Raw genomic sequence first — 27147 nt, 5'->3', positions numbered from 1 at the left:
TAGTTCCGTCCTGCGGAGACGATCCTGGCTGGATTTACCAGGATGCCACTACTAGATTATTGTATTGTCACGCGATTTACTTAAGTATTCCAAATTTCAAGTCAGTGACTGACTACTGGAAGTTGGTCAAATTTAACTTGCAAGATTTAATTACAGACAGACAGACAACGGGACAGGTGAAACTAAACAAAAGCTTGCAACAAATACAATTGACAAACTTTGAGATATATTGTACAATCAAGAGCGAAGTTGTTTATAGTTCATGATCGCATAGCTTCGCTTCCGTGGAGGAATAATAAATCGGCAACGCAACAGTAGTCATTATTTGAGGAGTGTCAATGAGCGACAGAGGTTGCTTGCTACCTAACTATCAGTGCACCTGCATGCTCATTTATCTACTATGTTATAAAGCGGCCAAGTGCGAGTCGGACTCGCCCATGAAGGGTTCTGTAGCAGCAAGTAACATAATTCACTTTACGATTTATGACGTATTAAAAAAACTACTTACTAGATCTCGTTCAAACCAATTTTCGGTGGAAGTTTGCATGGTAATGTAAATCATATATATTTTTTAGTTTTATCATTCTCTTATTTTAGAAGTTACTGGGGGGGACACACATTTTACCACTTTGGAAGTGTCTCTCGCGCAAACTATTCAGTTTAGAAAAAAAAACATATCAGAAACCTCAATATCATTTTTGAAGACCTATCCATAAATACCCCACACGTATGGGTTTGATGAAAAAAAATATGAGTTTCGGTTCTAAGTATGGGGAACCCCCAAAATTTTTTTTCTATTTTTCTGTGAAAATCTTAATGCGGTTCATAGAATACATCTACTTACCAAGTTTCAACAGTATAGTTCTTATAGTTTCCGTAAAAAGTGGCTGTGACATACGGACGGACAGACGGACAGACAGACATGACGAATCCATAAGCGTTCCGTTTTTTGCCATTTCGCTACGGAACCCTAAAAATACACTATCCCTATATAGGTTCTTACAACGCTTCTCAATAGAAGCAAGCGTCAATACGCTCAACGTATATTTTTGTCTTGTCTCAAATCTTTAGCATTAGTGGTTTAAGCGATGCATTGTTAGTCAACCAATCATTCAGTCCGTTATGATTCTATTTTGTAAGTATAAGACGTATTATAAAAAGATAATCATGTTAATTAATTTTTGTCTTTGTTTTATTCACTTATTATCATCAATCAATAGCTGCTATCAATTTAATAGCTGGATAGAAAAACTACTTTTAACCAATAATTACAAAGAAACAAAAATGAGATCTCATTAAACTTATTTTTATGAATTAAATTCGGGTCTTGTTCCGCGTACCTTGATTTTAATGAAATCTCCATCATCGCGAGACGACTGCTAATATCTAGGTACGCGGAACACAGCCCGAATTTAATTTTAAAGTCTAAAGTATTGTGTTCATTGAACTTATCTAAAATAAAAACAGAAAAGTAATTGAAGCCATATAAAGTTATTATGTGTCATATTATTTCTATTAATACATATTAATGAGGGCTATCGCGTATGAATTCGCCGCTAGAGGCGCTAGTGTAGCTTGAGGTCTCCGAAATGTCAAATCTCATAGTTTTTGGGTGAGCTACGCGGGTTTATTTATACCTAGAATAATTTTGAGAATATTTTGCATTACCTGAAATTAATTATGGCAATTATGCGTCACGGGGCAATGAATGTCTGTGTTTGGATACAGTTTTGTCTTTCGGAAACTTTTGTCCTCCCTTTTTTCCGAACAAACCGGGGACTATGCAACACTGTGGTTGCTCGATATGTTTATGGTATGGTTTTAAGGTGCATTAAATATGATTTTAATCTAAACTTTGTTTTCACGCCCGTAATAACAGACTTTGAAAGCCACACTTAAAAACCTCACGCAACAGTGCGCCATCTAGTGAGACAAAAAACGATAGCCCTCACTGAATTAATGAAATATGTAGTGTAGAACCCTGTGTACCTCTACCCATTGACCTAAAGGTATTTAGATGGAGAGGTGAGTGGGTCAGCACGCGAGTGCATTTCCTTGTACCGTAAATTACTATTAATCGGAACGTCCGTCGAAGATCCAAAGACAATTAAGGCCGCCAGCATCCATTCTCGGTCGAAAGATTCCGTTACCAAAATGAAGAATTCGAAACCTAAGACATCCTTAGCTGTGTGTGTTCAACTATGTTTAGAAAAAGAAAAGAAAGAACCACGAAACATTTATTCGTGACAATTACACAACAAAAAAACAGAAGAAAACTAAAAAATACGTATCACGGTTATGAAATGGTCCCAAATCAGCATAATGACGTCCGTGTTAACGGCGCTGGTCTTCCTTTGGGACCATCAAAGTTTAAAGTCCCATGCGTGCCCGAAGGGTGCCAAATAGGACCTTATTACTGAGCCTTCTCTCTCAATCAGTGTTAAATCACTGGACTCCATCTTTTGAGTAGCAAAGGAAGAAACGATATTTTTTTTACTATGACCACTGTAAAAACAATTAAAAAATAATGTAATCTAAAGGGGTATTAAACGGAAATCTTTTTAGGTGGATCTTAATGACAATAAGTAAGACACCTTGTCATTTTTGCAACCATTATTTAACAATTTTCGATATTTTCAACCCTTTAGGCGGTTTGATTATTACTTTGACATACTTTGACTTATTACATGAGAAATGTAAAGTGAGATTAGTAACTAGATACTTCGAAACGCCACGCCCACTTTTGATAAAAAAGTGCTGTGGAAATTTTACTTTAACCTTTTCTATCGACTAATTCTATTGCAATACCTACTTACATACAGGTTGGTATGAATACATTTAGTAATTGTAATCGATATCATTAACAGCTGCTGCATTATATCCTTCCGCAGCCTGTATACTCGTAGGTAAGGTACAAAGGATGACGCAACGACTGGTGATAAAATCCTGAAGAAATATTTCCCTGCTGACCTAATTCCAAATTGATTCATATAAAATCACCAACACAAAACTTGAGCGAATTCCGAGTCGGTAATTAGTGGAGAAATCATCATATCATTGAGTATTTTAACCAAGATTAAACTAATATTATTATGTTTCGCACTTTGGTTAGTGTGAGTCATGATCTGATCACCGTGGATACTGATGTCATAGGAAACAGTTAATAAAAAAAATCAATTACAGTAGTACTCACTCAGTTTCATTGTTCTCGAAGACGATGTGTCCTTGCGCCGACTCGTACTGTGTACCACTTTTAGCGGTACCATCTTCAGTCCAGTACGGCACGCGCACCTTGCCGCGCGCACCAGCTGTTCTCGTCACCCGAAGGTCATAGGTTCCCACCGATTCTGTCAGCTCAAAATCCCTTTGTGGGAACGAGAAAACTCCAGAATGATCGTCATCTAATATCATCACGGTTACCGATGACGGCGACGCGAGACAAGCACCTTTCGGGGCACTCAAACGCACAAAGAAATGTTCGTCTTCTTCGAATACATCATCATCTATCACTTGGACTGAAAAGGTCTTCTCTGTCTCACCAGGCTTGAACACCAAGGTGCCGTGAGTGGCTACGTAGTCTGATCCGGCTTCGGCTGTACCATCTTCGGTTGCATATAGCACTGACACCTCTCCGGAAAGGTCACCTGCTCGTACTACTCTTACTTCAAATGAACCACAGTTCTCCATTACTGTGTAGTAGTCAGGATCAAAGCGTACGTTTGGACCTCGAGGCTCGATGGACGGTGAGCCAGACCCACGCCGCTGCAACTCTGCCTTGACTTCACTGAGGTCACTCTGAGCACGCTCTGATATTTTTCGCGAGAAGTCACCACCGCCAGTCATTTTGCGTGTCGCGGCTACCCTGTAAAACGCTCGCGACTTTGGACCTTTCGACATCAAAGTCTCTAAAGCCATCCTTTCTACCGTTTCTAAATCCTCTTCGGGATGTTGTCGCCTCAATTCACGGAGCACTGCGACATAATCTCGGCGTGACTTCTCCACTTCGCGCCCTTCGTCGTCATCTAAGACAAATTCTTCACCAGGTTTCAAGGCCATTTCTACAGAGCCATCACCTTCACCTTCCACAATAACTCCACGCTCGTTAACACGGTAGCCTTTCTTCAGATATTTATACACTAGCAGCCTTCGGTCTGCTATATAAGCTGTCATAACTGTCGCTGGAAAGAAGAGGAAGGTGACAGCGCCCTCCCAAACTTCAACTTCGCTCGGAGAAATTACAGCAAGAATGAGGTAGAGCCACACGTATGCGAATATAGACCAAGTCGCAGTAACAAGAAATACTCGCAAATGTTTAATCTTGCGCACCTCGCCGTCAGGTATCACTACAACGCATATCGCCATGATAACGAATAAATTATAAGCGGCGGACCCTACGATAGTCCCGGGTCCCAAATCGCCAGCTTCGAAGTTCTTTCCAGCTATTTCTATAACGGATAGTAGAATCTCAGGCGCGCTGGATCCTAGAGCCATCAACGTCAAATTGGCAACAGTTTCGTTCCAAACCCGCACGACAACGATCTGATCGCTGCCGTTCCGCCGCACGCGCACCTCCTTCTCCCGCGACGTGATGACTTCGATAGCGGCCATGAACCGGTCGGAGACAATGGATACTCCGATGAAGAGATACATGAGCGCCAAGAAGTAGACGATGCCGCGGATGGCGATGTCGAGGGTCGAGACATCTTCGAGCGGCTGCCACGCGGGCAGCACGACACCGTCGGCGCATTGCAGCCGGTGGACCGGGACGGTGTCGTTGCGCGGCGTGGGGCGCGCAGGCGGCTCGGCGCGGGCCACCACGCAGCAGACCGCGAGCGCGGCGAGCGCGGGCCGCATGCCGCGTTACCTGACGCCACCCATCCGCGGCGACCGGCGCAGGACGATGCCGGCGCCCGACTGAGCGTCGCGACGCCGTGTCTCGCCCCGCCCGCCCTTCCCCCGCTGTTTTCCCATCACCATGGAGGCTTCTCGCGGTCCTAAACCATCCTCCCCACATGCGAGCGCCCTGCACACCGATTTCACGTGTTGTTTCCGTGTACTTGTACCGACTTTATTGATATTACGGCTCGTAAAGTTACCGAAGAGTTTAAGTAAAAATGGTTATTAGCCTGGAACTTATCAAACTAAGTTTAAAATTAGGGAAGCGTTATCGTGGAGCAAGTTGCGCCGAGTTAGGCGTGCGGTTGTTATATTGTCGTTTGTGCGGAAGTTCGTGGAGTGTTATAATATTAAGAAGTTTGACGCTAACTGGGAGGTGATTATGTTATTTATGGGCATACGCAAACACGCAAGTGATTGCGTGTGGCTGGGTCGACTCTATAAACGGGAAAATAATCTGGGGAATAGTCTTTGCGAATGAAGCAGTCTCTAGACCATTTAACTGGTCGACGAGCAATTTAATGAATTTGCAGATTGATGCGGCTTAATATTTCAAAGGCGCGTTCTCATTCCTCGCTGAGGTAATTTGGCATGCCTGTCGAGAAGCTACGGTTGCCGAGTCAAATGGAAATGAACTGTCAATTTTGCGGAGCCTTCTTAATGCGCCAATGATACCTTTCAAGTTAAAGATTACTGACTTCAATTGCCAACGTCTTTATAAGCTTTTACTTTCATAATTAATACCTAAGGTATAATTTTGCTTATAAATATTATTACAGTACAAGCAGAACATTAATGTCGCTCGTGACTTGTCAGTTTTCTTCGCTTTCCTGAAGATTCAAATGAGAAAGAAAACGAAAAACAATCTTTAGTTTCTAAATCCGATTCCGAATGGCATTTACTAGTGGCAAACTAGTTCAAGTTTACAAGCTTTTAATTAACTTAATGTACAAGTTCTGAGAGGAGGCCTGTGCCCTGCAGTGGGACATATATAGGCTGTGATGATGATGAATGTACAAGTAAGTTCTCTTTTAGTGATCTGATCGACTTGAAATTTGGCACGGATATGTAGTTCGGTGGCAATACAGTCAACAGTTCAGATACCAAAAACTTTGTATAAAAATAATACAAAAAATGCTTACGTATTTATTTTCATGCAAAGAGTATGTAAATAGGTAATCTCTAGTTCTACAGAACCCGTTTAAAAACCTAGGTATATACAGTATAGTCTGAAAAAAAATTCTTTATGTCTGTCTATGTCCATACCATCTTAAATGAATCTACACTGCATACACTTGGCTTTGATAAGGAGCTCTGCTAACACTGGATTATCACAGATACCTTTGTACTTGTACGAAACCCTTTGGTACGCGAGGCAGACTCGCGCTTTAATGGTTTTTTAAGCTTAAAATTACCAGGTAACTACGATTTAAAAATCCCTTTTACCTCGGGTAAACTAAAAAGGCAGCCGATAAAGTAGAAAAGTGAGGTTGAACAGTTACACGACCTCTCTGGGATAACAACGATACCTCTAAATTGGGTATCGTGTGAAGGCAGTCGAGTAGTTTACCCATCCGACCCTTGGTAGCTAATTTTAGAAGTTGTTTCTACACTAAGCTGTTCCAGCATTTTTAGGGCTCCGTACCTCGAAGGAAATAGTTCGAATGCGTATTCGGTTTTTTATAGGGTTCCGTAGCCAAAATGGCAAAAAGAGAACCCTTTTAGTTGCGCCATGTCTGTCTGTCTGTCCGTCCGCGGCTTTGCTCGGTGAAAACAGCGGACGTCTAAAGGTTTGTAGTTCTTGCAAAAATAAACCCTGTAGAATGTTAACTATTTACTAGAGCATTCTTTGAAGTAATTAAATTTATAGTACTTTCGGAAACTTCACATAACAAAACTTCTTAGTTAGTGGAAGTTAAATGAAAGTCCTCGATTTTGGAAGTAGTGCGTCAAGAACGTGGCGCTTTCGTTTAGCAAATTTTACTATTACGTATTTATTTATTTGATTCGGTACAATTACATATTGTAAACAACACAATAGAAACTAACATACATAATGGAAACAATTTCAGTGTCTACAATACAATTACAATTGCACTCAACATTAATGCACACAATATTTTAAACTAAATACCTACTAAGAAATACAAAAGAAGTAAATTTGCTAAGTACATCAATTCTTATTGCAACGATATTTTTCGTGTATATATGGCTAGTGTTTCATAAAAAATATCAACATCCAAGCCCTCTCATTCTGAGGGGAGGCCTGTGCCCTGCAGTGGGACGTATACAGGCTGGGATGATGATGATGACTAAAAATTAGTATTTGAAAATTTCACTTCACCTGAATTGAATTGAATTCTTATATTGAACAACAATCAACAAAATAAACGAAATTATGTACATCAAATAATTACATCATTGTTACTCAGGATTTTCAAATATTTATTTTACTGTAGGTATTACACTATACCCTTACACTATAGCTTTTCACTATATCACTTAACCGCTCCGAAATGGTCACAGAAAAAAAATATGCGGCAATTTTACTTGCGCTTGACTTGGCGTACCTTTAGAGGCTTTATTGTCTACTGCACTCGAAATCACAATCATTTTCACCACCTCTTTCTGTCACACGGCATAGGATGAGGGAAGAAAGAGATGGAGAATACTATCACAAGCTCTCGTGCGTGACAATACGGCCTCTGATTAGAATAAAACTCGAAATTCAAACCTCAAAGTCTACTGCGTTTCTCCGCTTCTATAACCCAGAATTCCACAATGTGACTAAAAATCCGAGAAGCAGTCCCTTGCTTGATTTAAATGATCCAAGACATCTTACCTACTTCGGTACCCCGCAATGTATAGCTTAGACTTTGTAACAGTGGTCCGGCTATATTTCTGACATAATTAACGGTCGTCTGTGCTGCTAATGGATCGCACAACAAACCCGAGTGCTGTAAACGATATCGAAAAAACATTTGCGGCACCTAACTAGAATGTCACCATCGGACACCGCTTTAAAAAGCAAAGTGAGAGTCAAGTTTACTCTTGTAGAGATTTTTGTTTGTTTGGAAACTAATCCTTACCCGTGGTTTGACCAATGGCCTCTCAAGCAGAGGATCGTGGGTTCAAACCCCGGCTCGCACCTCTGAGTTTTTCGAAATAACATTTGAAATTTACCACGAGCTTTACGGTGAAGGAAAACATCGTGAGGAAACCTGGACAAACCTGAGTAGCAATTCCATGTAGTGTGTAAAATTCCCAATCTGCACTGGGCCCGCGTGGGAACTACGGCCCAAGTCCTCTCATTCTGAGAAGAAGTCTGTGCCCAGCAGTGGGACGTATAAACTCAAACAATGTCAAACTCATAACATTTAAAAAAAAAGACGACAAAAACACAGTAAAGGCAGCAGCAGCAGAAATGGCAAAGCAGGAAAATACAGTGGTCTCGGTGCCGAATATAATTTTATACCTTTCGGAGTCGAGACCCTTGGTCCGTGGGGCCCTGGCGCTCTGAGTCTCTTCAAAGATTTATCAAAGAGACTCAGAGATACCACAGAAGACCGAAGAGCTGGCAGTTTCCTCGCTCAACGCATCAGTCTTGCGATCCAACGGGGAAATGCTGCCAGCATCTTTGGTACCATGCCGCAGGGTCCATTTTAGATTTATTATAGTTTTAGCTTATTTAATTTTAATGTAGTTTTTTTTATTATTGTACCTAATATATCTTTCATAACGGTGTAATATACAATTTCCTGGGGAAAAAAAGTAAAAACATAAATAGAAGAAGAGAGCAAAATTAGTTATATAGGCTGGGATGAACTAAATTTCTACAGGAATTCACTAAAATTACATTGTGGTTTTCGTTCAGATCCGTAGAGCAACGTGCAAAAGTGCATGGTCACGATTTTGAATGGGTCCAGACTGTTACTTAACATACTTACTTCTAGACTATTAGACTTGTTATAATGGCCCTCCCCAACTGTCCCTTTTATGGTCCAATATAGTGTGGGATGACCGTAAAAGTAACAAAAATTTGGGATTGAAATAAAAAATACAAAAAGATTCCAAAAAAACAATCTTATTTTGATTTCTTAATAACGAAATCTCTTCTCTGGGTGAGCGGTTAGTTCCAATGGTGTGCTGAAAGTTTCTCGATGAGGGCTACAGCATAGATGTCGCTAGTGTCGCTGCTTAAGTGACTAAATAAGAAAAATAAACAAGCTGAGATATGTGGTGCATTAGGAGAAATTCGTGTCTATGTCGGCGGCCGATCGTAAAATCCGCCAGATCACGAAATTCCTAGGCATATCGTGAAACGCCGCCATTTCATGATATGCCTAAACGTTGGCCAGGCATATCACGATGTGCCTGAGACATAATACGGCAGATCGATTAGAGCAACGCATTCGTCGATATTCCTAGCTCTATACCGGGCACATCGTAAAATAGTTTCTTTTTTGGCCACTGGTGGCGCTGCGTATGCAATGGCGGCCGTGACCAGCTGACCGGTCGTGTTTGTTTAGCGCGTGAAAAATACTACGACACGCGCGCACGCAACAGGGCGACCAGACTAGCGTCCCGCCAGCTTGATTTTTTGTTTTTTATTTATTTTATTTCATGTCATGTTTGAGAAAAGCACTATACAAGCCTCGGCCGGAACGTGGGGTTGCCGGCCTCGCATCCCTATCCTATATCTATATATGCTTAGCCGGCAACCCCCTACTTCCCGGCCTCTACAGTAATGTACTATTTCCATTATATTTCGGAAAAGTTTGCATTTATCCTGCTTTTCTTGCTTAATGAAACTAATTGAGAGAGCAAGATAAATACGAACTAATCCAACAATATAAAAAACCTTTCACACTAAACATGTCACGGATCAACCTAAACGTAATGTAAATTATTTGCTTCTGATTCTCCGAAGCCATATTTTAACTTAAGCCTCCACGAAAGCTGTACCAAAAATACTCCTTTTCTCGGAAAATACGGCATAGTTAGGGTCACATAAGTGATATTTATCGTGCAGCCGCTCTTGACCCCGCCGACCTCATCAATTGTGTTGGGGCTTAATCAAAATACCTACAGAATCGGGGTTGCGAAGCTACTCATAAGCAGTACGGTATATGACTATTTTTTATACAGTGTGTTACCGGCGGCAGCCAGGCTCTTTTAAGGGAGGTAAGTAACGTATTTCTGTAACTTAACCATGACATTATTTAATTGACAAACTAAAATTCAGACTTTGTTAACTTTCTAGCAAAATTATAATTTCGAAAATACAAACTGATACATTGATGCACAGAAAAACCAGAAAGAGACCAGCGCTGAAAATCGAACCCAGGTCCTCAGCATTCCGTGCTACGTACCATACCCCTACACTACCGATGGACAGGAGTACATACACGAATTTCTCCTATGCACACATATCTCAGGTTGCTTATTTCTACTACGCTAGCAGCACTAGCGACATCTATGTTTCGCTCTTATCGAGAGACGTTACATTCTTTCGGAACTAACCGCTCACCCAGACAAGAGATGTCGCTACTACGCAATCAAATTATGTTTGGTTATTTGGAATCTTTTTGTATTTTTTATTTCAACTCCATATTTGTTACCTTTACGGTCATCCCGTAAAACCATATCGAAAATACAAACTGAGACATGGATGCACAGAAAAACCAGAAAAAGAAACCAGCGCTGGGAATTGGACCCAGGAGTTTGAGGACAACATAGATGTCGTTAGTGTCGCTGCTTAAGTGACTTAATAAGAAACAAACAAGCTGAGATATGTGGTGCATAGGAAAAATTTGTGTCTGTACTCCTGTCCAGTGGTGGTGTAGCGGTGCTGAGGGTTCAATTCCCAGCGCTGGTCTCTTTTTCTGGTTTTTCAGTGCATCTATGTTTCAGTTTGTATTTTCGATATGGATTTTACGGGATGACCGTAAAAGTAACAAAGTTTGGAGTTGAAATAAAAAATACAAAAAGACTCCAAAAACCAATCTTAAAAACCTCTTTCTTCCATCGTACAGGGCCGTATTTTCTCGCGTTCTATTCGCTCGCACACCGAGGGTTCCGTACAAATTTGTGGGTACAAACGGCCTTAATAAAAACTCCAGTGGCATAATACGTAATGTGACACCATCTTATATTGGTTCATTGCCGCTGCAGCAAAAAAGGAGTCTTATCTTTTTTCCTTTAGCGGCAATTGAAATAGAGCTGTCTATTGATACAGCCATCTGACGGACAGACAAACAGATAGACAGTGTAGGTAGTGATTTTAATAGAGTCCCGTTTACCACCATTCGGTTACCGAACTCTAAAAATATTTACCAAAAGTTATCTTGTGTTGAGCAGACGTTGATGAATTGCGTGTGGTAGCGCGAATGAATTCGCCGCTAGAGGCGCTAGTGTAGCGTGAGGTCTCCGAAATGTCAAATCTCATAGTTTTTGGGTGAACTACGCGGGTTTATTTATAATTAGAATATTTTTGTGAATATTTTGCAATATCTGAAATTAATTATGGCAAATATGCGTTCCGGGGCAATGAACGTCTGTGTTTTGAGACAGTTTTGTCTTTCGGAAACCTTTGTCCTCCCTTTTTTTCGAACAAAAACACTAAACACGTGGCATGCTCGATATTTATATGGTACGGTTTTAATGTATTAAATATGATTTTAATCTAAACTTTGTTTTCACGACCGTAATAACAGACTTTTAAAGCATACTTAAAACTCACGCAACAGTGCGCCATCTAGTGAGACAAAAACGATAGCCCTCATTGCGTGTGGTAGCGAAACACAAATTTATTTATTTGTCAATAAAAAATTAGCGCATTACGGTAAAAACACCAATGTGTTGTAAAATTCAAATTATACAAAAAAAAAACAGCGAAATCGATACTCTGGCTGTCGATGCTCGATATTTCGGTAGGTACAGTTGCATACGCCATGAGCCCATGATCACGAGACGACGATAAAAGAACATACAAAAACGAATTTGGGATTTTTGCATTATCAAATTACCATTATTGTCATAAAGCACATAAAATGGAAAACATTGCTTTTAACTGTAATTAACTGTACGTAGTTACTTTGGATGTCTTGATTAATTACTTATAAGATTTAATCCAATTAGTAGAGTGCCACGGTGCTACGCGAGACGTAGCGTCGTAGCAGGTTTAGTGAGCTACGGACTCGTAGCGCTACGAGACAGAATAGAGAAGCCATTGTTACATAGGTTCCAAACTTTATGAGAAGATTATATTATTATTAGTAGTGCACAGAATTGACATGGGACTTAGTCATTTTTCAATAAGGAAATATTATTACTATGTGGCCTGTAATTGAGAAAAATAAACATGCGCCGTTAGTGAAATAAACAATAAATATGCGCCGTTTTTAAAAATAATAAATATGCGCCGTTAGTGAAATAAACTTAAAAGTGTAATAAAAATTAAAAAACTAATAAAAATACGCCGTTAGTGAAATGCTGAATAATATGCGCAGTTTGAGAAATATGATCTATGTTTTTATTATTTGGAATAAATAATAAATATGCGCCGTTAGTGAAATAATACAACGGTAATATGGGCCGTTAGTGAAATAAACAATAAATATGCGCCGTTAGTGAAATACAATAATCATGCGCTGTTATTGAAATAAAGAATAAATATGCGCCGTTAATGAAATAAATAATAAATATGCGCCGTTAGTGAAATAAACAATAAATATACGCCGTTAGTGAAATAAATAATAAATATGCGCCGTTAGTGAAATGAACAATAATCATGCGCTGTTAGTGAAATAAGCAATAAATATGCGCCGTTAGTGGAATAAATAATAAATATGCGCCGTTAGTGAAATAAACAATATTAATATGGGCCGTTAGTGAAATAAACAATAAATATGCGCCGTTATTGAAGTCCAAAATGTAATTATTGGGAATACCGATAGGAATTTACTAACACCTCGGTATTTCAATTCAACTGCTGGATTTAAGCGTGCGAAGCCACGGGTATAAAAAAATAATCTGAATCAGATAAATCATTTTTTCATGGCACATAAAAATGTAGCCTCTGAAGTTGATGCGGATCCCTAAGAGGCCGCTAAACTACAAGAACCCTTGTTAGAATCCCGATCGATAATACCACTTCACTTACACTCGGAACCACGAAATGATGCATGGTGACGGCAGCGCCCCACCCGCTCTCTATCCTTTGGAGATTAATTAAAACTACACCGAACTTTGTTATAGTTCGTAGATAGATTATTTAGGAGTTTGACAGTTTTTGAAATTATCCAGGTAATAGCGTTTTCATAATATTATATCATGCGATCATTATCCTCTAAACGTAATCAGAACCAATCCTCACCAAATTCGGTTAGTGTTTCATGACTTGTAAAATATCGCCAGATGGCGTTAGTATTGGGAGGTTTGTTTGACGTTACAGCCTTGCTTGCGATTGGCTAATTTAAGAGCGTTTATACCTGCTGAGCTGGCAACGTTGCATTTTTGTTAGTTTTTACTCGACTACGGCAAAGCCAAAGTTCTCGATTATTCCATAATAATTTAATGACAATGAGGGCTATCGTTTTTTGTCTCACTAGATGGCGCACTGTTGCGTGAGGTTTTTAAGTATGGCTTTCAAAGTCTGTTATTACGGGCGTGAAAACAAAGTTTAGATTAAAATCATATTTAATACACCTTAAAACCGTGCCATAAAAATATCGAGCATGCCACAGTGTTGCATAGTCCCCGTTTTGTTCGGAAATAAGGGAGGACAAAGGTTTCCGAAAGACAAAACTGTCTCAAAACACGGACATTCATTGCCCCGGAACGCATATTTGCCATAATTAATTTCAGATATTGCAAAATATTCACAAAATTATTCTAATTATAAATAAACCCGCGTAGCTCACCCAATAACTATGAGATTTGACATTTCGGAGACCTCACGCTACACTAGCGCCTCTAGCGGCGAATTCATACGCGATAGCCCTCATTGAAATGTATGGGCAGTCGGCAGTTGGCAGTAACGTTGCAGCTGGAATGTGGTCCGTCTGTACTGGCACTTGGTTATATATGCCGTATGAAATCCTGTTTTGAGTAACCTCAACAACAAACCTTTTGTATCTCGGTAAAAATAAATGCTTGCGTTCTAAAAGCAGCACCATAGCCGGGTGTCCGGTGTCCTATTTCTCAGCCATTACGCTTCCAGCGTTACGTTTCCGCTTTATCTAAAAAGAGGCAGCGAGCCGCAGCTATCTGGTTTCCGCTTCCGGCCCCCATTATACATAGCCTAATAGTATTAGCTTAATATGTTTACATAAGTTGTTTGAGTCCCGAATTGTTCTAGAACTATGTTTTTCGTGCAATTTGTCTGAGTTGAGGAAGTAAACACGTCGTAGACATTTTCTGCCACAGGCATCTACCCTCAGACCTGGATGCATTATCTGTCTGAATCAGCCCAGCCCTGAGGCCATAGCTGAACAAGCAGATTAAATCTTTGTCAAATTTTTAAGTGTCCTCTGACCATGATCCCATTGTCATGAGCAAGCGTCGCAAAGTCATAATAGCTTGTTAAGAGCGCGCCTAGCTTCTAGTGCATTTATTGCATTCATTTAATCCTTTGCTGTATCATTCATTACTAGTAATGTTTGTTTTTTGCCCCCGATGCAAAAAGAGGAGTGTCATAAGTTGTGCTGGGGTGTTTTATGTGTGTCTGTCTGTCTGCCTGTATGTGGCACCGTAGCTCTTAAACGGGTGGACCGATTTGAATGCGGTTTTTTTATTTGAAATCTGGTTTTCTAGCAATGGCTCAGCCGTTTTTGAGATATTGAACTTTGAAGTGACGTGACTTCGTAATAATACGAAGAAAATACCTAAAATCGCCTGCGTTCTTGCCAATCTATCTTGAGCCGCCGCGTTTCCCCCTATATATAGGGTACAAGTACATCTTTGTACCTCTTATTATCCTGTGTTATGTTATTTTCATGTGTTTTTATGTACAATAAAGAGTTTTACAATACAGTATACAATAAAAGTACATAGAATACCTAAAATTGATTAGCTCTAGAAGCTCAGTGGCCCCTTAAAGCAAAATAATTGGGGGCCTTTTTTTAATAAAATAGCTGGCAAACGAGCAGGCGAGTCACCTGATGGTAAGTATCACCGCCGCCCATGGACACCTATTAGGGCATTATTAGGACTGCGGGTGCGTTGCCGGCCTAAAAGGGAGTAGGGAGGGGTAGCTAAAGGGGTGAGGGGGAGGTAAAGAGGGAGGAGGTCGAGCCGGCCCATTCGTACTGCAGCCAGCAAGTGGTTACAGTGAGGCTCTACCACATGTTTATTTGAGCCTACGCAAGTTCATATCAACAAGGGGCTGTTTCACCACCATTGATTATTTTTATTTGACGGAAAATATGATGCCGTCTTCGTCTAATCGAACAAACCATACAGGAACGGCCGGCATCACTTTTATCCGTCAAATAAAATTAATCAATGGATGGTGAGACAACCCCTAAGTATGGTAAAGGTGCTGATAAAATTGAGCATTCACTTGTAACGACCATTTTACATTACAGGTAAAAGCTCACAAAATAAACAGGAGCGTTTTAGCAAGCATTCTAGCTAGCGTCCTAGCGGATATTCTAGCGAGCGTCCTAGCGAGCATTCAAGCGAGCGTCCTAGCGAGCATTCTAGCGAGCGTCCTAGCGAGCATTCTAGCGAGCGTCCTAGCGAGCATTCTAGCGAGCGTCCTAGCGAGCATTCAAGCGAGCGTTCTAGCGAGCGTCCTAGCGAGCATTCAAGCGAGCGTCCTAGCGAGCGTCCTAGCGAGCATTCAAGCGAACGTCCTAGCGAGCATTCTAGCGAGCGTCCTAGCGAGCATTCAAGCGAGCGTCCTAGCGAGCATTCAACTGAGCGTCCTAGCGACCAATCCAGCCAGCGACCTAGCGAGCATTCTAGCTAGCGTCCTAGTGGATATTCTAGCGAGCGTCCTAGCGAGCATTCTAGCGAGCGTCCTAGCGAGCATTAAAGCGAACGTCCTAGCGAGCATTCTAGCGAGCGTCATAGCGAGCATTCAAGCGAGCGTTCTAGCGAACATTCTAGCTAGCGTCCTAGCGAGCATTCAAGCGAGCGTCCTAGAGTGCAGTGTCGAGCATCCGGTCCGACATCGTCGTCAATAATAAAAATTTTTTACTAGAGCGTTCCCTAGAATGATCGCTTAAATGTTCGTAGCAATAGGCTCTATTCTTATTAAATATAATGACCCGGATAACTCACGTCTTAAATCGAGTGTGCGCGTGTTGCAGCAGCCGCTGAGTCGCGTTGCTCCGAAGACGAAGGGCCACGGATTAGCCCAAAACATGTCGAGCTAAACTCGATTTAAGACGTGAGTTATCCGGGTCATTATATTTAATATGAGTGAGTCTCACGGTAGTTTCAGGCTCTATTCTTGGCTTTGTTCGTTGTTCAGTAAGGAAAATTTTAATTTAAAACGACGAAATCTCAATGTCCTGTTACAAGTGAATGCTCCACTTTATAAACACTATTTATTTATTTATTTATTTAGGTTTGCCAACAGGTAACATACCGTAAAACATGCAGTACAAACATAGGTATAACAATTGGAAGAGTATTTACCCAATTACAGGCAAACACAGCATGCAGTTTAAACGTAAGCAGATCGCTTATTAATGCTGACTTATACTTAACTTATTATATACTTATACTATAAGTTAGGAACTTAGGAAACAATATATAGCATATTACTTAATTTTAAACAATAAAGCGGCACCAAATAGACAATTATAAAAAGTAAATTCGTTGAACGGCTAAGTAGCTCTCAAGTGCCGACCTGCCCTTACTTAAGATTATTATTTATAAAAACCTGGACGCAAACATCAATTCACCATTATTACATAGCTGCTCGAGCAAACGATGACAAAGAGTCATTTTACCTAACGACCTCATTTATTTTGTCGTGGAAAAATAACCGAGTTATTATTTTAACAGACATAAAAAAAATTGCACGCGGCGGATGAGTTCTTTGATGTACTGTACTTCTGGAACTTAATTCGCGGGATGAGTTTTACGATTTTAAGAAATACCGACCACTTACTGGCAGACCTGGGAGGAGATGCGGGATGATTTGACCGTTTTCGGTCAGACTGGCGAGATTTGGGCAAAAGTGAAGACAAGTGGAAAAAAGAAAGGCTTTAGCCAAGCAGTTAGAAATACCGCAAATTCGGGGTACTTTAACCAAATAGAGGGTAGTGGTCCACATGAAATCCCCATATACAAGGATCTATAATAAAATAAAAAACAACTGGTGCAGCGGTGGCGACGATGTTAGTAATGTATCTAGACCCTCACAAACGCTAATAATGACTCGGGCCTGCACAGCTATACCTATGTAGAGATTTACTATCTAAAATCTCAATTTACTTGGTTTACTGCCCTAGATAAATCTACTCGGGTTTATCGCCCGGGTATACGGGGTTTTACTCCGGGTGCAGACGGTGTCCGTCGGTGTACGTGAATATCCGTTAAACAGCTGATTAATTTAAAGTTTTTTAAACCGTAAATAACCTAAGTTGGAAAACCCCCGGCATAGCCCGACATTGTCACTTCAAAGTTCAATATCTCAAAAACGGCTAAACCAATTTTGATGTAACATGCCTAAGAACAATTGCTAGAAAACCTGTTTTCAAATAAAAAAATCCTCATTCTAATCGGTCCAACCGGTTAAGAGCTACGGTGCCACAGACAGACACATATAGCCTGACATAGCGGTCGAACTTGTTAACACCCCTCTTTTTGAGTCGGGGGTTAAAAATTATGTAACTGATGGGTGAACACCGCATTTAAATCCGTCGCATAGTTTAAAAGATCTAAGCGTTCACTATGCCTATGGAAAGCCGACTATGGCCTTTTCGAATTAACAACTCCTGTTTCTGAAGCGTCTCAAACTCGAGACTCGTCATGTCGAAACATGTCTCGTAACACGCGGCTGCCGGTCGATACATTGACAGCAGATTAGCCCAGACACCCAGGCTTAGCGCAGTAAACAGAGTATGAATATCACGCCTTGCAGAGGAACAGATATCTAATAGCTATAATAATAAAGAAAACCAGTGGGAAGAAGGGGGAAGGGGGGAATAGGAAAGAAATAAAAAAATCACATCAGGCCCCTTAAATAGGCACCTTACATAACCAGCACTGGAAGGGACCAACTATTACCTACATAAAAGATACTTTTGACAATGAAATTGGTCACTTTCACTGTTATTTACTTCAGGTCACTTTTACACTCTCTTTAGACTCCGAAAAAATCGTTTTAAAAAAATGGAACCGACTTCAAAAACCTTGAAAGTGGAACTATAGTCGTCTACCTCACCTATATACTATACTATATACTGGGCTTCAATCACTCCTGCTGGCTCGTGCTGAGGCACCGACTTCAAACTAGTAGAAAATTATTTTCAAGGTTTTTGAAGTCGGCTCCATTTTTTCATATTTTTTTTTATTTATACTTTTCATGGTTTTTAGTCATTTTTAGCCAAAGTGCATCTCACAACGATTCCATTAAGCTCCCCCTATGGCTTTACTATGGAAATATCGGACGCCACGCTACTGCCACACATACCTATACACATAGTGGTGAAACTTTGAACACCCCTCCTGCATCCGGGTTAAAACTGCGCCCACCGTAGGCAATAGCATTTTACAGGCCACAAATCATGGCTGCAGGTTCCGTCGCTTCCTTATTTCAGTAAGAGCCATTCAACCACTTACCGGATTGGATCTGGCCGCTAATAGACAGGGTTGTCAAAAAACTTTGTGTGTAAGTGCCACTAAAAAAGTTATGAACAATAACTTAATGTGTTATTGTATTACGGTTTACGAAAGCAATCACGATAACGTTTTTAACGCTGTTTAATGGGGTTTAGCAGTTTTCAAACCATGTTTATCTAGAGCAGTAAATTAAGATTGGTTCTTGGAGTCTTTCTGTATTTTTTATTTCAACTCCAAATTTTGTTATTTTTTACGGTCATCCCGTAAAATCCACATCAAAAATACAAACTGAAACATGGATGCACAGAAAAACCAGAAAAAGAGACCAGCGCTGGGAATCGAGCCCGGTCCTCAGCAATCCGTGCTGCGTGCTATACCGCTACACCACCTCTGGACCGGAGTACAGACACAATTTTTTCCTATGCACCACATATTCCAGCTTGTTTGTTTCTTATTTAGTCACTTAAGCAGTGACACTAGCGACTTTGATTATTCAACGTTTGTATTATCAAAGTAGAGGTAGGATACAATACACACGAAGGAGATATTTGTAGGGTACAAATAACTGTAAGTGGAGGTAGGCAGGGGGTCGCCAAATATTTCTCAAACCAAGAGGGGTCGCGTCCTGAAAACATTTGAAAAACACTGATCTAGTGTGTGTCAGAAAGAAAGATAGATTATAAAAAAATATTTACACATATAACTCTCTCTCTCTATTTATTTTCGTCAACTCGTGTTTCAGATATTTTAACAAATCTCGTGAAATGAAAAATGAGTTGTCTTTTTTTTTGCTAATTTTGTCATTTTACTAAACAGATTCAGAGATTTGATCGAATGACTAATTTTCTAAGAAAAAAGGATTAACGTCCTGCGTGATTTGGTCATAATCCCTTAGAGATGGTTCAAATGCCTGTTTCGGTAATTTCCCTGAAAAATAATAAAAATCAAGTACTTTACTAAGGTTAAAAATAAATTAAGGCACAGTCGGCCCCATAGATTACGGACCTGTCTACTCGTGCAAAAATATCTGAACACGATCTTATAATCGCGTAAGTGTGATATTTGTGGCATCTACACAGCTTCATTATGTATTGCCAAACAATGGTAACCCTAGAATGCGATCGATGCGCGCTTTGCCGCAGTGGAATTAGTGCGAGCGACAAACTGCTTATGATTAAGGCGTCTGTGGCAAACTTCATTACATGACTGCGGCAGAAAAAGGTGAACTACACTTAGCCAAGTTTACAGGATCGTTCATATGCCTCCTCTACATATCGACGGATGCGTCGGCAGATTGTATCTGCGGATGCGTCCGCCGAGGTGTAGAGGGTGGTTTTTGCTTGTCTGTGGTAGGTATTTAACGTCGGCCGATGCATCTGCCACTCATCCGTTTGGTGTCGGTTTTTCGACACGGATCAAAGAGTGACAGCGCGAACGCAACGCGCCTGTCCACACGTCTGCCGATGTGTGGACGGATCGCAATTTATCCGAAGATATGGTTGCGGATCCATCTGCCGACGCATCCGTCGATATGTAGAGGAGGCAATAGATTATGTCACACATTTATTAAGGGGGAGTCTAGCGATTTGTGAGTTAAAAATATATTAAGGTCATCTACATTATCCTACGTCATAAATATCTATGCCATAGATGGCGACTATAATAGATAGCCCCGCGAAACTGACTACGAAGCTTGAGGTCCCGGGTTCGATCACCGGTGGGGGCAGCAGGGCTACTACGAAACTCGAAGTTCGTACCGTATAATACCGCCCCTCTCGCTCTCGTATTAAATAGTATAAGTGTCAGAGGGACCGCACGACACGAACTTCGAGTTTCGAGTTTCGTAATAGCCCTGCAGATATTTGTATGAAAAATACGAAGGTTTCTTTTCTTGAGTGTTTCATATTTATTTAAGTATGTCTACCTACTTAAGTATGTTTATCAGTTACCTAATATAAGCTTGGATTAAGTACTTTGGGATTTAGTTAATTGGTGTCAAGTGTCCCGTGATATTTATTTATTTATTATTTGTCTATCGTAGCGTGGCTAACATACATATTTTGTTAACTTTTGTTTAGCACCTGCCATCATTAAAAACCGTGCAAATATGCCTTCCGACAGATGGCCATGCAAATTGAGCAAATGAAAAATACAAGTAAATAATGTACCCCCACATTTTAGATATTTTTATTTATTATTAAAAACTAGAAAGTTTCTTATAATTATTTTCCCTTAACTAAACATTACATTCTGGCAGAGCACGGGCAGCGACAACAAAACGGTTTTGTATAATCACTTCAAACTACGTGTACAGTACACAGAATATAACAGCACCATGGAATAAGAGAAAATGTTTGAAAAGGCACTCGTACCCGATTGCGCTACAAACAATATTGTGTTGCTTGTTACTACCACTATACTTACCTACATAGCAATGAGCTTAAATTTTAAGTTTTCAAATTAAAATAACTTTTTTTTATTGAATCAGGCCTTACTCAGAAGTCGTTGTTCTTGTTTTTTAGTACTCAAAAGTCAAAATATCTTTATTCAATTTAGGCTATAACAAGCATTTATGAATGTCAAAAAAAATCTACCACCGGTTCGGAAAAACCTCTGTTGAGAAGAATCCGGCAAGAAACTCAACGAGGTTAATGAACTGTATTCAAAGTAAATAACTTTAATATGATAATTGACACCATGCCTACTTGCTGCTCAATGATTGTTATAAAATTGATAGAAGCTCTATGTTAAGGTAATTGTACCAGTGGATGATATTGACCCAATGTAACACTTTGTACTGAAAGTCTATTTGTATGTGCAGTTTATTCGGTATAAATGAATTCTTAATGTACAAAATCACGGGCAACAGCTAGTAAAACACTAACTCCAATATGACTCCAATAACAAAAACTTTAAACCAAAACCCCAAAAGCCCTGAAAACCAGATTCATTTTTCAATCAACAGCAATAGTCAAAACTATAAGGGTACCTTGCAGAACTACGTAACCCAAAAAACTAAATACGAGTGTCTATTACCTGGTTCACTAAAGTTTCGCAACTAACGTTTGGCAAACTGATTCATTTCGCAACTGTTCATTATTTCTGAAACTGTAAATATTTCAGTATTTATATAAAACTAACCTAACCTAAAGGGATCTACACGATGGCCCTGAAATAAATCCTGAAATATTAATTGTTTTAGAGTTTGCGAAAAGTTGTGAAATGAATCGGGTTGCCAAACGTTAGTTGCGGAATGATACCATACCACCCATAATAGTAAATTGTGTCTGAAGGGCGGTAAATAAGGAGTTACGAGCAGGAGTCTCTTAGAAGCCCGAAGTTGAAGACTGAGGGCTTTATTCAGTCGATGTTCATAATTCCAGTACCGTCCGTTCGACATATATTGTTTTTCATCACATTTATGAGTAAAATAAAAACATTCGTAAGAAAAAAAAATACTTTCAGCAAAATTGCCGACACCGCTGGCGCATCTCGCTGGCAGCACCAGCACTCCGCCGCCGCCCCCCTCTCCTGCAACAGCGCGCCTGTAGTGCATGTTGTCGTCGCAACAGCTCGTAGCTCATCATAACGCCCTTAGGCGTTATACGAAAAAAGTCCTGCATGTTACGACATTGTTTACGAACAAGTGTGATGAAAAGCTCCTTAATGCAAGGAAGCACACAAAGCACTACTGACTATAGTCTGTGTGCTGCGCGCAGCCCTGTCGCGTGTGTCGCACACAATAAAAACGTCTTCGCCTTAATGTGGTACATTTGCTTAATAGACCGGCGGCGACCGAACCCTTTTATACTACGGTTTTGGTTGGTTTTACTTTTTTGCTACGACATAACCTATACTGGTCCTACAGTATAGCAAACAGCTTAGCACGTTCTATTCATCTTTGCTCACGCGTTAAATTTTACTTAACAGTTTCCCTGTCCCATGAGGCAATGTGCCTCATGGGTGACCTTTACTGGTACGTCCATGAGGCACATATGTGCCTCATGGCCAATGTGGAAATAATGCAGTCCTTTCGATAAATAATAAGTTTTATTACGTATAGTATTATATCATTTTTATTCTTGAACTACATTTAGATAATCAAGGAAACGCCAGCAACGCGGATCGGCAAGCGCAGCGTAGGACGTCCACCAACTAGATGGACATCCGGACCTGGTTAAAGCTGCGAGTTCACGGTGGATGCAGGCCGCTGCCAACCGAAGCAACTGGAGGTCTGTGGGGGAGGCCTATGTCCAACAGTGGACGTCCTACGGCTGAGATGATGATGATGATGAATCAAGGAAAATTACGATAGGGACATATAACATTGGGGATACCTATTACTGCTTTATCATTACTGTGGGGACGTGTCAAAACAACGCTGCACATTACTTCGGGACAGTGAACCTGTTAATCCATTAAATCTTACTTAATTTCTGTGAGAATTTCCAAAGATCAGATCGCGGGTTTTCATCAACATTGCAAATGTAAAGGTGCACAGGCTCGAACCCACGGCCCTCTACTTGAGAAGCCATAGATCAAATAACTAAATTACCACGGCTTTTTTCCTTAGGTCAAACCGCTAAGCCAAAACATTTTTTTTGTAATTTCACTATCCCACTAATATCCCACTGTTGCCACTAATCCATACTTCCATACTAATATTATAAATGCAAAAGTGTGTGTGTTTGTATGTATGTTTGTCCGTCTTTCACGTAGAAACGGAGCGACGGATCGACGTGATGTTTAGCATAGAGATAGTTTATGGGCCAGAGAGTGACATAGGCTTTTCATCCCGAAAAAATGCACAGTTCCCGAGCGAACAGCGCGCGATAATCGAATTCTACGCGGGCGAAGCCGCGGGCAAAAGCTAGTAATATTATAAATGAAAAAGTTTGTAAATCTATACGTTTTTTTCATACACTCAGTATGGGCGTGACAAAACTGACTCATAAAATTTTGTATGAAAAAACGGGGACATTTTTTAAACGATCTGAATCGATTGTGCTCTTGATTCTGAGTAGGAAACCCCATATTTTTTTTCCCAAAATTTAAAAAAAAACGTAAAGGTACCTACACTTTTTTTGAAAACGTGCAAATACGTCGGGACTGTCATAAGTCAATACTGATAGCAAACAAAATCAAATTTTATTTTATTCCAATTCTGAACAGACCGAAGGCCGTTGATAAGGTCAACATTGGAGTATTCATTTATGCCAATTCACCATCAATCAACGTGGAATATTGTACTTTAAATTGTGACGGAATTGAGGACACTGGGGGAAAAATCGTCCCCCAAAAAGGATTTTAGGATGTACAGTCAGCACGCGGCTCTAATATGAAAAGAAATATAGCATGAACTTCTTAAATAAAGAAAGAAAATACATTCATTTAACGCCATAAAAACATCACAATTAACATAATAATAGAACAAAGACATGACATACATGACGCTAAATAGGTCCCCACTCAGCATAATGCATAACTTTTGCTATTTGAATTTTGAACAGATGGCCTGACCATTAGTCGAGCGTACGTTCTTAAAAAGTAATATTGTAATTTTTGTTGTTTCTTTTTCCTCGCATTTAAAGTGAAAAGTAGATGTTTAACGCGAGACTAACAACCATAATGCCACTCGAACCATGACCACCCTCGCTCTGCTCGGGTGGCTAAACATCTCGTGTCATTATGGCTTGTTTTAGTTGTTGGACAATCTACTATTTTATTGATTTTACCTCTTTTTCGGCATGGTTAACGAAATTATATTACCGTAGACAGACGGACGGACAAAGCGATACTATTACGGTCTTTTATAGAACTACGGAGCCCTAAAAAGAGACAATGAAAGGCCTTTTGCGGCCTAGTTATACAATATTTAAACATTTTAATTAACCTTGCAAACGAAGGATATTTTGGGCCATTGTTCGCATAATTCAAACCCGCGTTTAGTGATAACGTCCTTCCTAAATATGTATCAATCAAACCTCAGTCCCGAAGGAAGGGGGACACCCCCTAAACAGGGTACTTGCGTATTTAATATTACTTACTTGCTACTGGGTGGCTCAACGATCCGAAGTGGACACCAAAGAGCACCATTCTGCTCTGCACAGGGCCACGTATTGCTCGCTACTCCAGCTGCTGGAACTGGGGGGCTACTACGAAATTCGAAAATCAAACTTAGTCAGCGGGACGGCAACATACGAAGTACGAGTTTTGCCGGTCTTAGTATAGGGCCTGGGGTTATCCTTCTCGACCAGAGGCCGTCTATTCTCTAACTATTATTCTCTAATCACAATCACCTTCACAACTTCTTTTTGTCAAAGGGTAGTGGATGAAGGCAGAAAGAGATGATAAAAGCGATCGCTAGCGTGGAAGCGTTGGACAATAAGCCTGCTGATCCATTCACCGCCTTTGCCAACTGCAATGGGCATCTTCCATCTGGTCTTTCATTAAGATCACAGCTCATTACAGCCACCCGGCACCCGACCAGCACCGCCTGGCCAGCCAGCCTTTATATTTGAGGTTTATATTTATAACTAGCTTTTAAGATAACTCATGATAAAATGAGGGTCCCAACCCAACGGAAGACCAGCGACAGACCTAAAGAAGGCAATATGCTTGAGATCATTTCGTGACCACTTACTTGTTCACGAGTTGTTTCACGGTCTTTTTTTGAAATATTTCGATTAAGTGTTTTCTTTTTTTGTTAACTATCAGTTCGATTGATTTTTTTATTTATTTTTTTACCTCTGTTACTCCAGAACTCCGTCACGACTCGCTTCCTAAAAAATTTTTTTCGCTGCAATGAGAATACTTCCAATTAGATTCCATTGTCACCAAGTCAAGATCTGCAGGGCTACTATGAAATTTAAAAATCGAAGTTCGCATCGTACCGTCCCGCTGCCGCTTATTTATTTAATACGAGAGTAAGAGGGACGGTACGATACGAACTTCGATTTTCGAATTTCGTAGTAGCCCTGCTGATGAGTGATCCTATTAATAGGGAAATAGCGAACTTAGAGACTTTATGTTGATGGGTTTATTTAGTTGTAACTCATGCATTTGCTCTTGGAAATTACCATTTGGTGAAGTGGAATTTATGGGGTGTGTTTTCTTGAATATGTAATTGTGTATAAAAGAGTTATTGCAGATTACATCAAAACCTGTTTTCCGGGCATATTCCCTATTATAGCCCTCATTTTGAGCCAAGACAGTCGGCGGTTTGTTCTACATCGGTCTTCGTCAATATGTAAAATATGCCGGTTGTTATCTGATCCGACGGCGAAGGCTAAATTAGGGTAATGTGTTTCTCGAACCGAGCAAAATACGAAGCGATAAGGCTGCCTATTGGTTACCATGTTTAATTTTATTTGTATACCTTTTTTTACATTGTGCTTTCTTTGTATTATGTAAGTGTTCAATATACATCTGAGTAACTTCATTTTGTATTTCAATGCAATGCAATAAAATTATACTTAGTGACTCTTTATGCACTATATAAAAATAAGTTCCTGGGAATGCCTACAAATCACATCGTGCTCTTACAGAAAGGAACAGAAACAAACATAAATCCTATCCTACTCATATAATAAATGTGAAAGTTTGTGAATATATTTGGATGTTTGTTACTGAATCACGTCTAAACCGCTAACTCGATTTAGATAAAATTCGGTATACAGATAGTTTGAGTCCCGGACAGAGACGGATTGAGATGGAGTCCCGAACAGCAATGTTTCATAATTACATCGACCCTTAAACACACAACTCACGACCTCATTCCAGAAACGTCTTCATTTGCGGCTCCTGTAAATAATACCAAAATGGAACGCTTAAGTTCTCGACGTTGTATCCGACACAAGAGCCGTTACGGTGCACAATATAAAAGTCTTAAGACTCTACTTTCCACACAACAAGTTTCGTTTTACGTTAACGGCATTCGTGTAGTGGTTGGTTTACTGAAACGCACCCTAGGGATTGAGGGCTGATTTTCTGCTTAATGACTAGAATGCAGGCTGAGCAACACCACACCTTTTAGCCCGTAATTCCAGTCCAAGATAGCTAAGATTTTGCGAAATACTCATGAGACCGATTACGATGAGATTTATAACGGGGGTGGGTGTAATTGGTGGTGAGAATTAAATAAGTACTTATCACGGGAGACTTGACACCAATTGAACTAATGTTATGACAGAATAACCGGCCAAGTGCGAGTTGGACTCGCGCATATATATATAGATTCGCTTAAACATTAAATCGGCGTACGCATTCATAACTTTTCTTTAAGTTTTAAACTGGGCACAGAAAAAAAGGGATTTAAAAAAACACACAAACTCGATACTATTCTCCATTCTAAGCAAACTACTTTCAGGCTTTCAGTTATTAATTAACAACCTGTATAATCAAAATAAATGATAAATTTAATGATTAAATTAATCGCCAGCCTATTCT

General features: G+C 40.1%; 1 protein-coding gene across 2 annotated transcripts in view; it reads right to left on the bottom strand.

Moving 5' to 3' along the window:
* Positions 1-4910, bottom strand: part of Calx (sodium/calcium exchanger 3) — a 142717-nt gene extending 137807 nt beyond the window's left edge. For both annotated transcript variants that reach the window (XM_074094079.1, XM_074094080.1), the window contains exon 1: positions 3194-4910. In XM_074094079.1, coding sequence (XP_073950180.1) covers positions 3194-4854 — 1661 coding nt within the window. In that variant the 5' untranslated portion in view covers positions 4855-4910. The remainder of the gene's footprint in view (positions 1-3193) is intronic.
* Positions 4911-27147: the final 22237 nt, after the last annotated feature.

Source organism: Choristoneura fumiferana, chromosome 11 (assembly GCF_025370935.1).
Source record: "Choristoneura fumiferana chromosome 11, NRCan_CFum_1, whole genome shotgun sequence".
In the NCBI taxonomy this organism is placed as follows: domain Eukaryota; kingdom Metazoa; phylum Arthropoda; class Insecta; order Lepidoptera; family Tortricidae; genus Choristoneura; species Choristoneura fumiferana.
The sequence above is the reverse complement of the archived record's forward strand: the minus strand, read 5'-3'. Positions and strand labels throughout refer to the sequence as shown.